Source organism: Gracilinanus agilis, chromosome 3 (genome assembly GCF_016433145.1).
Source record: "Gracilinanus agilis isolate LMUSP501 chromosome 3, AgileGrace, whole genome shotgun sequence".
In the NCBI taxonomy this organism is placed as follows: domain Eukaryota; kingdom Metazoa; phylum Chordata; class Mammalia; order Didelphimorphia; family Didelphidae; genus Gracilinanus; species Gracilinanus agilis.
The window spans coordinates 326,889,659-326,905,451 of NC_058132.1; the positions used below are offsets into that span (position 1 = coordinate 326,889,659).

The 15,793-nt window shown below is 36.9% G+C and overlaps 1 protein-coding gene across 1 annotated transcript in view; it reads left to right on the plus strand.

Annotated features, from left to right (window-relative positions):
- Positions 1–15,793, plus strand: part of NMNAT3 (nicotinamide nucleotide adenylyltransferase 3) — a 151,117-nt gene that overhangs the window by 77,899 nt on the left and 57,425 nt on the right. Inside the window, exon 2 of the mRNA XM_044669981.1 lies at positions 13,875–14,025. Within this exon, the coding sequence (XP_044525916.1) occupies positions 13,917–14,025 (109 nt within the window). The 5' untranslated portion in view covers positions 13,875–13,916. The remainder of the gene's footprint in view (positions 1–13,874; positions 14,026–15,793) is intronic.

Here is a 15,793-nt window from a genome sequence, read left to right on the forward strand (position 1 = left end):
TATCTTTTATCTAGCTTATTGCATGATGCCTTGGACACTAACACTTTGCTAGCTTAGCCTCCTATTTGATACCCTGGGGTGGGTCAATGAAAATGCTGTTGTGTATCTGACACTTAGTTTGATGTTGATGTGCTTGGTGTGTCCGAAGCCAGCATATAATCTAGAGGCAGGTTTATTATTTCTGAAATAATAGTGTATTTTTTATATGTGAAGATGACACACTGGCTTCACCCATAAGTAGGAGATGACCTTGGAGTTTTATTTTGTTTTAGTTTTTCTGATGGTAGGCTTGACACTGTTTTACTTGAGCCCCAAAGCATTTCTGAAAAGGATGGCCAGGATTAGTCTGACAATTTATAGATGTGAAATAGGAAAGCTAACAAAACCAGGATAAATGGGGCAGTCTTCTGAGGATGGAAAGGTATATGTGGCCAAGAGGCATATCCCTGTACTCTCTGTTTGGGGCAGGTAAACTGCTTAGTCACTACTGCGTAATTATTATCTGTAGAAATGCAGGGATAACTGATTTTATGTGTGATCTAGGGTTGAAGTACAATGGGTAGAGACACACTACTTTTGGGTAGTGCTACTTTGCAATCCTGTGTTGTCTTGCTCTGCCTATAGGTTTGACTCAATTTTGTCCATCCCCATTCCTTCTGCAGGGCCCAGAAGGTGGCATCCATTATTCACGTGCACAGCCAGCTTTTAGCTACCATCCTTGATAAAGCTCTTTGCTTGAGTGGCCGCCCTTCCCCAATACTAATTCCTATCTAACATCTTCATTCTGTCTATAGCTCTTGACTAATTCTCTATAGCCCTTAGCAAATGATGTTGGTCATCTGTTTTCACATTTCTCAATGTATCTCATTGGATGGAGTCTCCTCAACAAAACCTGTTTCATAATTATAAGGGAATACTATATGGTAGGTGTCAGACATTCATGCAACTGGTTATACTTGGCCCACAACACTCCTAAGTGAGGCCTGAGCCAGATTAAAATGTAATTGGGAAATATTTAATTAAATAAAAATATATATATAATAAAGCATAGATAATGTTAATATACATCTACAGGGTCCTAAAGTTTAGTGGGTCCTAAAGTTTCCTTATCTTGGCTAGTTCTAATACATTGCCAAAAAAATGAGCTCCTGATCTGTGGTACAATTCTCTCAGGCCTCTGACTTCTCAGAAATTTGCCTAGCAATCAACACTATTTTTATAGTGTTTTTTAATTAATAGATTTTATTTACAAATGTCTTAGTGCTTCCCTTTCCTCTCAGCATCATAGAAGGCATCATCCAGGAGACACACACACATATGCACATATATAAATTATGACTTTCATTTTTCATATTCTTTGGAGGTAACATTCACAAGTTATTCTTAAAATATTAAATTTGTAGCCGTGTATAATGTTCTCTTGATTTTACTTGTTTTGTTTTTCATTATCCCACATAGTTCTTTGCAAGTTTTTAAAAAATTAACCTGCTCATTGTTTCTTATGACACAATAGTATTGCATCACAATCATATGCCACAATTTGTTTAGCCATTCCCCAGTTGATGGGCATCCCCTTAATTTCCAGTTCTTTGCCACCTCAAAGAGAGCTGCTTTAAATATTTTGGAACATATAAGATCTTTTCCTATTTCCCTGATCTCCTTGAGAAATAGACCCAGCAATAACCCAACTGTGTCTAAGGGTATACAGTTTTATAACTCTATGGATGTAATTCCAGATTACTCTCCAAAATCGTTCAGTTCACAGCTTAACACTGCTTCTTTAAAGTAATTCTCTATCCCCAGTATAAAGTACAGGCATGGTATATTTTATAATTTGATGTTCTCTCTCCCCCAGTATCCAAGCAATACTTGCTCTTGTCCTCATCAGTAACTCTTATAGTTCTTGGGGCTTAGGAGAGCTTCCAGTTCTTTAAGTACTATCACAATTATCACCCCAGTTCACACGTATGTCTCCAAATCCAACTGATCAAAGTTATTCAGAGTACCTGGGGCTACTTCTAGGTCCACTGATAGTTGGGGGATGGGGTAGAACTCAGAAAGAACTACATACCCACCCTGGGAATGAGAAAATCTTACTCTTCCTACTGTAGGTATGACAAAACTTAAAGGACATGTGACTTTGTTGATGTGGCTTCTTCTGGTTTAGATTGCAGCTCCTTCATGACCTAGGTTATCTTTGAGAATTGTTTGGTTGAAAAATGTGTTACCTTGCAATCAGCCTGGTAATGAATCTTTCCAAACACAGGCTGATCCTCAGATGATAAGACATAACAATCTGTCACAAGGTCCATGTAGGATACTCTTCCGACTTTGTGTAAAATCTGCCAGAGTTTTTGTGCTTTATTGTCACAACCTTTAGGACCTTTAAGCTACTTCCACACCATGATTTGACATTGGAATAGAAATGACTTCAATGGAAGAATACTAACAATATTTTAATATTTTATTTTATTTATTTTCTGATTTATGTGGTTGTGCCTATACTTCCTCATCCCATGAGAGTTTTGTCCATGTGCTCCCCAAATCATCAGCAGAGGTTCTAACCCAATATAGTTCAGAACTTCCTTTTGGCTTGTTAAAATTGAATGGGCATATAAGTAGACTTTCCTTTGGTTTAGCTCTCACTTCTGCTCTATGACTGGCCTTTGTCCTTTTCTGGTGATATATCTCAGACACTTTCAACACTTTTGTAAGCAATTTATAATGTGCTATAGCCTTTTAATCATCACCATATATCTCTCCATTTTGGAGAGTGCTTAATTTTGATTCTTTGGAAATTGTGGTATTCCATGATAAATACAGCTTCCCTATGCCCACCTTTGGATTGAAGCCACCACTAGAATTTTTGTACCTCCTTAATCCTCTAGAATGGATATTGGTTTACTTAATCTTGTTGGTAGCCATTTTTTGCTTATATACGTAATAAATCTTGCAAGGCAAAATGATCAAATGTCCCATGAGCTAATGTTTCTTGTTGTGTTTAAATAAATGATACAGCCAACTCCTTTTATTCACATTTCCAAAGAGAACTTGTGGGTCTTTCCCATATTTTAGCATAACTTAGTTTTTGACTTCTGACTTCATTTTATAGGGAAAGTATTAACATTGATGTAATCCTCTCCATATAGTGAGCATTTATATGTTGATCATTGGGCAAGAATCTTATGTTTAGAGTACCAAGAGTTAAATTAATGTTTATGGACAATACAAAAACTGTGAATATTAATACTCTTGGCCCCATTTTCTATCACTTCACCACCATTACTTCAGAAGCTAAAGAATGATCTTCCTGCTTGAATTTTTCTATACTTACTCAGCTAATCCTCAGGAACCAGTCACATTCTATTGCCAGTACAATATTTGAAGCCATTCCAAGATGAACCTTACAAGGATTTATACTCTCCTAATGTAATCTTCAGAAATCCAGATACACCGCCATATCACAGTGAGGTACTGAAGAATGACTGTTGTATAGAATAACAATATTAATTCATAATTATGTAGTGCTTCAAATATTCTGACTTGATCATCATAAAAAGCCTATAAAGTAAATAGCACAAACATTATTATCCACACTTTACACATGAGAAAATTGAAGCCCATGGAAATTAAGTGACTCTCTGAAGGTCATATACCTACAAAGGGAACAGCTACGAACCAAACTCAAGTTATCTAATTTCAAATAGATCATAGAGCATAATACATGACTGGTCAGGGAATGTGGTTTGTTGTTACATTTAGATATATGATTAATTTTTCTATCTTGATTAGAATTTGACTCCAATAAGGCAGGTGTTCACATATCCATTTAAACTTAGTAAATTCTTTATCATCTAATGTTATCTGTCCTCTATGAGCACTTCAGTTCTTGTTGAAAGCTAACTTTTCATAAAGTCCTAGAATAATCCTATGAATGTATACCCAGGCTCTCAGTAAATATTTTTAATGCTTAGTTTCTAGCAATATGTTTATCAGTAGTTTACATGAAGACATAGATGATATACATGTTTGCAAATAAGTAGCTTTGTTTTGTATTAAATATTCAATGTAGCCAGGTCAAGAACTTTGTGTGTTTCAGCCATAAAATTGCATTCCTTTTATGATAGGAATTTTTATATTTTTAAGTATCATTGCTTCTCACCCATTTAGTCTAAGAATGTTTGTATCCTGAGTATTCTGGTCACAGCAGGCCTGAGATGTTGTGTGGGCAGGATATATCAATTTGTTTAAAAAGAGTGATTTACCATATATGAGGTAGGAATATAAAAGAAAGGGACTTATTTATTAAATGTCACTTTATCCATCAGCTTCACACTCAATTCCTCTTCAAATGTTGCTGTAATTTACAGTTTCTGGTAGCTTTGGAAAAATGGATAGAAACCCCAGGTTTCCTAAGATGTTGTAGATGTTTTAATGGGTCTAGAAATTATATTTAGCCCAAATGAAATAAAATTTTGAAAGATTTGTTCATACTTGTGAATAATGGTTATCTTATTCTGATATAGTCATAATGATGCTGTTCTTATGAATAGCTCAAAACACTTTGCAAATAAGATCTCTTTAAACTTTACAACATCCCTGGGAAGAAGATCCCAGATACTTTTTAACTGCATTATTCTTGCTCAGCTTGTAATATTTCTGTTTACTCAAATGTAGTGCTTTAAGCACTGAGAAGGAGGCATGCTAAGAGAATAAATCTCTTAATCTTTATTATGTAGCTGGAGAAATTAAGTTACAAATATCTTCAGCCAATTTCCCATATCTAAGCAGTGAATCAGAGAGTTCTCCTTGGTCCTTGTGATTTGGTTCAGCCCCATCCAACAGATGGGGCAGGTAGGCGGCACAGTGTTTAGAATTTTGTACAACCTGGAGTCAGGAGGACTCATCTTCTTGAGTTCAAATCTGACCTCACACCCTGAACAAGTCACTTAACTCTGTTTACCTTGGTTTCCCCATCTGTAAAATGGGCTGGTGAAGGAAAAGGCAAACCAGTATCATTAGTATTTTTGCCAACAAAACTCCAAATGCAGTCACAGAGTCAGATGTGACTGAAAAATGACTGTTGGAATATCCCACAGACCAATTGCCCTGTGCAAAAGTTTTATTTGATACAGATATATGCATGTGCTCACAGATACACAACAGATATTTAGATAGATATAATGAGAGCTGGCTGGCTTCTGCTTAGAAACTCTTTGCATCATCCTTGGGGAGTACAAATCATGATAGTATGGGGATGCAGTCAACATAAAAATAAAGCAAGAACAACAAAGGATTCTGCAATTCTTTTCTCCTACTTTGCAAGTTCAGAGTTCTGTGGAACCAGAAATAGAAAAATAAGTTAGCAGAGGGAAAAGGCAGCTTGACCTGCCTATTGAGTATTTTTTCCACTTTAATCTCTCATATTCATTAAAATCCAGAGAGAAGACCACCACTTTTACCCTCTTGAATTTGATGTACCACCAGTAGTTTTTGACTGAAGTTTTGACTGAAAAGCAAAAAGAGATAGGAAGATAAAGAAATAATAGACTCTCTAATATCTTGTAGTAAGCTTCTCTTTGTTTGATTGTTGTCTCAACTTCCTAGTTCAGGCCCTTATCATTTCTTGTCTGGAATATTGCAAAAACCTCTGAGATGGTCTTTCTGCCTCAAGTCTCTATCCATTTCCTTGCTTTTTGTCTCCATAAAAATTCTTTAGAGTTAGGTGCTTTTTTTTTGTTGTTTGTTCTTTTTTCCTATCTAATTATAGGTAGGCTCTGTTTTCTGGGAAGTCGGGGTATCGTCTTAAACTTCAGTCCTTCCTTGATGCTATTCTTAGCTTATTTTTTAGGTTTTTACCAGTTTCAGTACTTGGAGGATGATGTGATGGTCTGAGAACTCTGAGAGCCCTATTCCCCTGCTGATTCAATTGACACTTTAGATCCTGATAACTCAAAGACTTCCCTTAGGCTTGGTTATAAACTTTTGGTCTTACCTTGATCTTGATTAGGTCAGAAACTATTTAAATTATAGCCTTGGGCTTAGGAGTAAGTTTTTGGTTATACTGTGTACTTGATTTAATCAGGCACACCCTTGATTGCCCTATCCTAGAGCTCTGTTCTTAGTTTTGGGCAAAAAGATCGGGGTTTGTTTTCGCCCCAAATTGTGAAATATGCCCTCATCTCAACCTAGACTTGGATTCCTGGCTTCACTCTGGGCCCACAGTGATCAGTCTACTTCAACCCAGACTGCCCTGGAATGGGACTCTGGACTTCTCCACAGGTTTAAAATTTCAAAGGCTGTGGGTTGGCTTGTATCACTATTTGCCCAGGGAGGATCTCAGAGTATGAATGTTGGCTTGGAATTAGGTTCCGAACCTCTGTGGCAGCAGATGTAGGATGGGGGTATGTGGCTTGTTCTTGGCTTGCTCTTCCCTCCTTGCTACAGCCTCTTGCTGGCTCTACTCTCCTTTCACCCTAGTGCACCAGATGTTCTCTGTCTACCTTTTTGTTTTTTCTTTTCTTGAAAGTTATTTCACTCTGTCTCCTTGTTGGTTCTTTCATTTTTATATTAATTTTGTGATGACATTTTAATATTGGTTGGAGAGGATTCTCATGGTGACATGGAGCAGCTCTGGTTTACTCCACCATCTTGGCTTCACCCCAGAAGTCCCTCTTTCAATCCATGCTTTGTAGAGCTGCCAAAGAAATTTCCTCACCATGTTACTGCCCTGCTCAATAAACTCTAATGACTCCCTGTTGCCTCAAGTATAACTTCTATTGTATGTAGTGCAATTGAAACCTGATATTCATTTTTTTCTCTTCTTTTTAAGAAAATGTTTTACCATATACAGTAGGACCTTGTTTTACATGACCAATATGTTAAAAGATCCTTTGTAGAAGTTTGAAAAATCATGCAAAATACCAAACCCCATTGTTTAATCAGTATTTCTTATATGAATAAACCTAGGCACTTTATGATTTAGGCTTATCAGAGCCATCAACATAATTACTCTTGCACTTTGGGGCCATTATTATTATCTAAATAGTATTAATGAAACAAAGAAAAGCACTACTCTGAGGGGGACAAAACTTGTTACAAATGAGAACTTGAGACAAAGAATGATACGGGAGCTAATATTTGAAGCAAAACAGTATAATGATGCACACCAATGCTTCTCAGAGGAAGAATGAGAAAGAAGAGGGAACTACTGCAAGACTTTATGCTATTTGGGAAAACAGCTCCAATTTAGTCCATAGTTAAACATTTTTATTTTACTTATTTTTAATTTTTTCTCAATCACCAATCTCATTCACCTGAATTGCTTGTGTTGCGTTCATGTAACACAAGATCTCATTGTAATATGAGGCAATTACCTAAGATCAAAGTAGCTGAAGAGACTTGCCATGGGGGCTCTCAGATGCCTAAGACCCAACAACAGTAATCAGATTTGGCAAAGAGGCATTTTCCTGTGGCACAGTACTGAGAGTTTTCATGGAAACTGTGGGGGATTCTAGTTTTATTTAACCTCTGGCCCAAACCTAACTGCTTTGTACAAGAAGATGTGTAGGTTATATTGTGTAATATTGACAGGTGACAGAAAGTCACCTATTCTACTCCTGTTTGTAGGAAAAAAACAGGGCTATGAGAAAAATTGAAGCCACGATGGCAGAAAAAAATAGTAAAAGAGCACCTAGCTATTTGAAATTAACTTAGATCTGTCAGTTTGGACAAATTATATTCTCAGTGTCATAACCTTGTCTTGTCAAAGCATTGCAGTAGAGGAAAGAGATTAAAGCCCAGTGAAGGTCAGGATTGCATTTGAGTACCTATCAGCAGCTAGTGAGAACCAAAGATGCCAACAGATCAGGTGCAGTGAACAGGGCTCTAAGGGAATCAAAGTGTAAGATCCAAGGGGTCAGGGACAGGAAAACAGACCAACTAGGAAAATGGAAACTGTGAGAGCTCAGGATCAAAGTTGCAGAGTAGTTAGTTTAACTTCATGAAGCCAGGCTACTGTAGAAACAAGTTGTTATATTACAAATTTATTGTTTCTATGTTTGACTGTGCTCCTGAGGCATAGGAGCCTTCTCCAATGTGGGGTCTTAAAGGGGATCAGTGTTCAGAAAGCTAGAATTCTGATGACAAGATTATTCAAAATTTGCCAGTGTGTTTGATGAGATACAATGAATGATCTTTGCAAAATCCTGGCAAATGCAAGAGTTACCAGAAACCTGGACATTAGTAAATGTATGGATTTTCAAAAAAAGGGAAAAAAGTAGATTCTGCCAACCTTCGATTATTAAGTTGGATATCAATAGCCAGAAAAATTTAGAGTGGATTATTTAATGATTAGTCTGTAAGCACTTAGCAAGCAAAACAATAATCACTATATGTAAGCCCAGGCTCACTAAGAACAAGTTTTTCCATACTAACTTAATTTTTTTTTGCCGTCATTACTAGTTTGGTAGATCAGAGAATATTACAGTGTATCTACATTTCATCCAGACACTTGACAAAGCCTCTCAATATTCTTTTATAAATCTTAATATGTAGTCTGAGTTACAGTATAAGTACAATCAAAACCTATTTGAATTATAGGACCTAAAATCATGTCAACCTGAAGAGGGAACTAGTAGAATGTTACATTGCTTAGTTCCTTTCAATATTTTTATCAAAGGCTTACATGAAGACATTAACTGACATATTTGGCAAGTTCACAGATGGCATAAAGCCAAGAGGGATAACTAGTTGTATGACGTATCAACATCAATCCCACCCCCAAAGCTTCACTCCAGATCTGCCTACCCTTTACACTGTACCTTCTTGAACTCCTATGCCATAAGTTTGTTTATATTTTTTTACAGATTACATGTAGAGAAATTTTAATAAACTTTTTATTTTTTATTTTTCAAGCCATGTTCCAATCTCTCCTACTCTCCCAAGAGGTCATGTAATATGATATAGGTTATATAGTGCTGTCATGCAATACATATATCCATGTTCATCAAGTTGTGGGAGAGGACACACATATTGTTCACACTAGAGAAAAATTCATAAAGGAAATAAAGTAAAGAATAGTATCCACATTCATACTCTCTCCATCAGTTCTGACTGCTGTTATAATTATTGGGAGTCTCTTGATATGTTTGAGATTGTAAATTGATGTACAGAGAGAATAAGATGACCCTTCTCCCTTATAACAGTTGCCCAGGCAGGATCCTTCAGGTCTAAGAGGTATATCCCTTCAGGACCCACCTGGGGTTAATTGATATATTGATTTGGGCTCTTTAGCTAGGATAACGCCTTGTATTCTGACTGTGATTTCTCCCTTCCCAAAACAAGTTTTGACACTGCTTTAGGAAAGTACTTTAAACTTTATATTAACAAGAAGGATAAGGGTAAAGGACTGTGGTATAGGAGACCCTATTCTATTGGCTACTAATGAAATTTCAACTGCTGACAGATGAAGAATCAATGTAGCTTCCCTCTGGTTCAGCCTGGCCAGGACTAAACCAGAGTAGGTAAACTGCTGGGATATTTTGACTTCTTTTTCAATAGATCTTCAGCCTTACAGTTGAGTTATTTCCACCCTTTTCCACCCTCTTCTTCGTCTCCTGCCCACTTCCCGGATCCCTCCCGGGCCCTGGGAAACCTAGATATCTAGATGATGTAACTCCTTATATCTAGGGGCAGTAGACACCAGGGTGGTGATCAGGTACAGGTTGGCACGGTATCTCAAGTACAGGAAGAGTTTGCAGAGAGAGATGTTTGCACCTCTCACTCCAAGACCAGGATCCACCCATCTCCAGCCTCAGCACAGGTCAAAGACCCAGAACCCTTTCAGGATTCTCAACTGCCCCTCCTCCTGCCTCTCGCATGACTCCCTGGGAACATTCCATCCAACTGACTTATTTGTCAATCAAAGGTGATCTTCAAGCTCCCAGAGATTCAATATAACACTGCTGTTAAGTGCCTAATCCATTCCATTGATCCACTACTTTATTTCTTAGCCAGTATCAGATTGTTTTGGTGGTTGCCACTTTATGATAAGTTCGAGACCCAGTATAACTAAGGTACTTTCCTTCACGTTTTTTCATTAATTCACTTGATATCCATTCCCTTTTTTTTTCCAGATGAATTCTATTATTTTTTCTAATTCCATTAAATAATTTTGGGTAGTTTGATTGACACTGTGTAGGTAAATTAATATAGGTAGAAGTATTGTTTTTTTATATTAGCTCAGCCTGATTAGGAACAAGCAATGTTTCTCCAATTGTTTACATCTGACTTTATTTGTGTGAAAAGTGTTTTGTAATTATGATCTCATAGTTCTTGGGTTTTGTCTCTGCAGGTACTCCTGCTCTTTAAACTTCCTTCATTTTGACCATCTCCTTTTCTTTCTCCTTCTATATTTTGATATTCATTGCATTCTAGATCCCCAACTAGACAATCCTGTATCCCTGGCCATCCTTTCTACAACTGGCTACCCCTTCTTTAATTCTTCATTAGTCCTAGTGCAGGGATAAGAATAAACCATACTCCCCATTGCCACTTCCAGACGCTTCATCTCCTACTCTCACTTGGCAAAATTATGACTCATTTCATATTTCTGTGGATTTATCTACTGACCCTGAGGAAATTCTCCTTCCTTTCTCAATTTCAGTACTTTTCTCACAATATTCCTTTCTTTCCCACCCTCTGCCCTCATGCCTGGATATGTAAGTATACAAGTTGGTGTTTCCTCAATAAACATAACTATTCATTTCCATAAACTACTCAGCTCCCAAGAGCTACCTCTCCGCTTTACCTGAGATACCTGCTTTAATAGTCATAAATTTGATTATGCCATTACCCAGAAGTGTTCTCCTTCAATGTCCAGGAACTCCAAAATTCCTTTATATGACTGTAATCATTTAATCATTCCATCTCTCTCAATGCCTCACAACTCTGAAACCTATATTTAATTTTCCCATGACCTCCTATACCTCCACACCTCAATTCCTGTTCTGGCTACATTCTTCACCTTTTCTAATCTTTAGTACTTGGTATTTCAGCTGTACCTTATTCTTTACTCTCAAATCCGTTTCTCTTTTTTCTATTACTAATAACGTTCTTTTCTTTCTACTTTTATGCTAGAAGAAGCCATGAGATTGTGACTTGAAACATGAAACTATGTAGTGGACTGAGTCCTCCACAAATTTGTTACCTAATCTTAACTGGGCTACTGCAGAAAGGCAGTCTTTCTAATCATCCCTAATCAATTATCTAACCTACTAATACAGTAGGCATTCCAAACCTTTTTATCTCTCTTCAAGTATCTCCTCTACCTTCACACTCTCAGTAGAGAACTTTACCTCATAATTCATCAAAAAATCCCCTCTCTTCAACTCACTTTCCCCTTACTTTATTCCACACATGACTGATTGCTTAATTGCCAGTTTCGTTTACCTTTAATTAGTCTTCAACCTCCTTTACATCCCTGCAGCATTTGACACTGTTTTCTACTTTCTCCAGGATACCCTTTTCCTTTTGAGATTTTTGTGATGTTGCTCTCTCATAGCTGACCCTTCAGTCTCCATTGCTCAATCTTCTTGTATATCATGCATCCCCCAAGGCTGTGTTATAGATCCTTTTCTCTTGGTGAACCCTCCTAGTGATCTCATCACCTGATCCTGTGGGTTCAATTACTCTCCTTTTGTCGATGGTTCCCAGATCCATTTATTCAACACTAGTTTCTCTCTTAAGCTACAGTCCTTCTTGGAGAACTTTGGAGAATTTAAACTCAGTGTCCTAGAGATATCTCAAAATTAGCATGTTCAAAATAGATTTCATTGTCTTTCCCCAACAATAGGCACCTCTTTTAAACTTTTCTGTTACTGAACTATCCTAAAAAAAGAGAACCTTCTTGACAGCAATTTGGAATCATACAAAGAATGACCAAAATTCCTATACTCCTTGACCCAGAGATTCTACTGCTAGGATTATGTTCCTCCAAGGAAGGAAATGGAAAAAATAATAAAAGCTCCACATATACATAAATATTTGTATATAGCTAAGTTGCATGCCAGAGATAGAGCTCTGGGCCTACCATCAAGAATATGAGTTCAAATCTACCCTCAGGAACTTAATAGTTGTATGACCTTGGACAGTCCCAATTTCCTCAACTATAAAATTAGAATAATAATAGCACCTGTCTTACTGGCCTGTTGTGAAGATCAAATGAGAATATATTTGTAAAGTTCTCACCATGACATACTATAATAGCAAAGAACCAAAACAGAATTGGAGTCCATTTTGTTTAAATAAATTGCTGTACCTGAATATTGTGAAAGGATCAATGATGCAGTTTCTTTACTGACACACACAAAATGCAAAAGATTTATCTAAAAAAAAAAAAAAAGATAAAGCTACCCCTGGGACCTGATTGGCCCCAGCTCCTCTGACATGACTTTCTGGGCCATCTGAAGGCATAAAAAGACTCAATCATGTGGAGCCTGAGCCTCTCAGACATGGTGGGTACCAAAGGTGACACAAGTTGCCATAACCTGACGACTTGATAACCAGACACATTTCCATACGAATACGAGAGAGACTGTACCCAAAGAAGCAAACTGTACCCTTGTTCAATGTCCTTCCTATGTTAGAGCAATATTAGCCTCCTCCTTTGTTAAGTGTTCAATGATTTACAAGTGCCTTATTCCATCTAAAATCGAACTAGAAGCATTCAAACTGGGTCTCCAAGAAACAGAATATTATTAAGCTATCAGAAATTGTAAATATGATAAGTATAGAGAAGCATGGAAAGATTTACATGAAGTGATTCAATTAGAGTAAACAAACAGGAAAGCAATAAGAATGATGACCAAACTGGCCTTGAAATGAAGTATTCAAGACTTTTTCTCCCCTCGCTCCTTTGCAGAGGAGTAAATATTACATGTAATTTTAGGTTTTTTTGCAAATCATTGGTTAGTATTGCTAATTTTTTTCTTCCTCATTTCTATTTATTACAAAGAATGGCTTCCTGGGAGTGGTGAAAGGGATACAATGAGAAATGAACATGATATTAAAAGTTACCACTAAAATCTGTTTAATTGTGGGGCAGGGGTAGCTAGGCAGATCAATGGATAGATTTCTAGGCCTAGAGTCAGGTAAACTTGGGTTCAAATCTGGCCTCAGATAGTTCCTAGCTACTTGACCTTGGGCAAGCCACTTAATTCTATTTGCCTAACCCTTACCTTTATGACTTAGAATTATTATTAAGTCAGAAAGTAAAGGTTTTAAATGAAAAAATAAGTTAAAAAATCCATAGAAATAAAATTTGTTTTTTTATTTAAAAAATTTAAGCCATCTAGTGAGAAGGGAAGGCAAAGAAAGAAGGAGAGAGAGAATTTTGAACTCAAAAAAATTTTTAATGTAAAACTTATTTTTACATGTAATTGAGGGGAAAATAAAATTAGAAAAATAGACTGCCTATTCTTGTTCCTGAGTTTTATTATATTAGTAATGTTAAAGCTGAGGCTGGATGACTACTTCTCAGGTATGTTGTAGCAAGGATTTAGCACATCAGGGAGAGGCTATATTAAAAATGTTTCCAAGGTCCCTTCAGACTTCCAGGTTCCATGTTTCCTCTGTTGTTGCCAAAACATACACTTCTATAGTCTTCTCTAGACTTAGACTGAATGTTCATTGGCATGATTGAATATTATCTTGTGTCTGAAAATTAAATATATATTCCATAGGTATACTCTGTCATGTTGTATTTTTCCCTTGTCAGTTACACAAGTGATAAATAACTATACTTTTCATTATGATGAGAAATTGATTTGAAAAATATTATGGCAATTTTTGTTAACGGTCATTTTTTCTTTAAGGTAAAATGTGCTCCTAAGCAAGATTGTGATACTTCTACCAAAATGAAGTGCAAGATACCAGTTGTTCTCCTTGCCTGTGGCTCCTTTAACCCCATTACAAATATGCACCTGCGTTTATTTGAAGTGGCTAGAGATCATCTTCACCAAACAGGTCAGCAAAATAGATTTCAGAAATCTTTTATTGTTGACAGTGCTTTTTAGACTGAATAAAGTTGACATTTGAGGTTCTTTGGGTTTTTGCTATTATTGTTTAAACTACTATATTAGGTTAGAATTTACATCATCTCTAGTAAAATGTACTTACTAAAAAATATGCTTACTATATCATTTTCAGTATTTTTTTGGGTAGAATAATACTTAAGCAGGTCATATTCCTATCATTGTAATTACATATTTTAGTAGTTCACAGCAGTTATTATATTGAATACCAACAAGAGGTTTGATACTTCATAGAACATTTGGCCACATCATTTCAATTCCAATTTAAAATATGTAATAAAATTAGAGGGTAAGGTATATACTTTATAACTCCTATCCCGGGATGGGTATCCAAGCACATTAATTGATGGTGATATTGACATTTTCTCTTTCATGACCTTAGCCTTTCCAAAGGTCATATCTAAGGAATTAACAGTTACACACACACACACACACACACACACACACACACACACACACACACGTCTCTAGAAGACCCTGAAATATATGTTTTGGCAACAAGAAACAAATATTTGTTTATATTTTTGACTCTAGATAGACAAGCAGACACACAAACATCTATTTGTAGATAAATTGATGTGCATTTGTGTGTACATATTTTTTCTGTAGATATAGATATCATGACTTCAACCTATTCTATTTTAATCTTGTTTCACAAACATATATTTGGTTTGAATCTGTGATTTCATTAGTATAGGGAACTCTATAAAAACCCCCTTCAAAGCTGCACATACATTTATAGGGTTGCCCATGTAAGAAGCAGGGGTATCAGATAGATGGGGTGTGCTCTGGTAACCCCCTTTGGCTGAATGGATGTGGACTCTTGAGGGTGTAACTCGCGATATGGTTCCCCCAAATGGATGTGCTGGGGTAGAGAGGATAGAGGGAGATGTTGGGAGTTAGATGAGACCCAAATGGCCCCCCTCAATTACCCAGAGCTGGGCTATTTGAGGGCAAGCCTTGCCCTACCCCCAACCAGGCTGTCCACCAATATGGAGTGTTGTGCTCCTTCCACCCTGCTAACCCCAAGATAATGTCTCCCTCCTAGAAGTCACTATTCAAACTCTGTCTTAAAATAACTCAACAGAGGTTTATTCAGCGACAGAGTATTAAGGGATTTCAGGGAAGAGGGTGAGGGTAAACTAATATGGCCTAGTTCTCAGTCTTTCCCAGGGCTGAGCAGTAACTGGTTTTTTCTGTAGCTTTTTAGTCACAGTTAACTGTTGTTAAAGAAAATTGAGTATTCTGATTATATTTAGAATATCTCTATATCTTTCTTTCTATCTGTCTGTCTCCTGGATCTTCTTGATAATTGATTGTATATGTGGATCTCAGAGATAGTATGAATGGAGGAAGGATTATATGCTCAGGCCTAAACTGGCTATAGTTGGTGAGGGACAAAACTCACACTCCTCTCACAATTGCTATTAATATAATGTATGCCTCTCCTCCCTGACAGCCTTGATTGGCTAAGCCTGTCAGGTGTTCCCTTTTAACAGTTTGCCCAGGTTGGGGACTCCTGAGAGGTTGGATGGATGGTTAACCTCTCTAGGTCCCAACCTGAGGTTGGATTATTTGTTGAGAAGGCTATTAATTGGCTATTGGAAACGTTATCTGACTGCATATTGATCTCCCTTTCCCAAGGGTTTTGGTATAATAACCACTCAGGAAAGATACTTGTTGGTAAAACACTATATTGA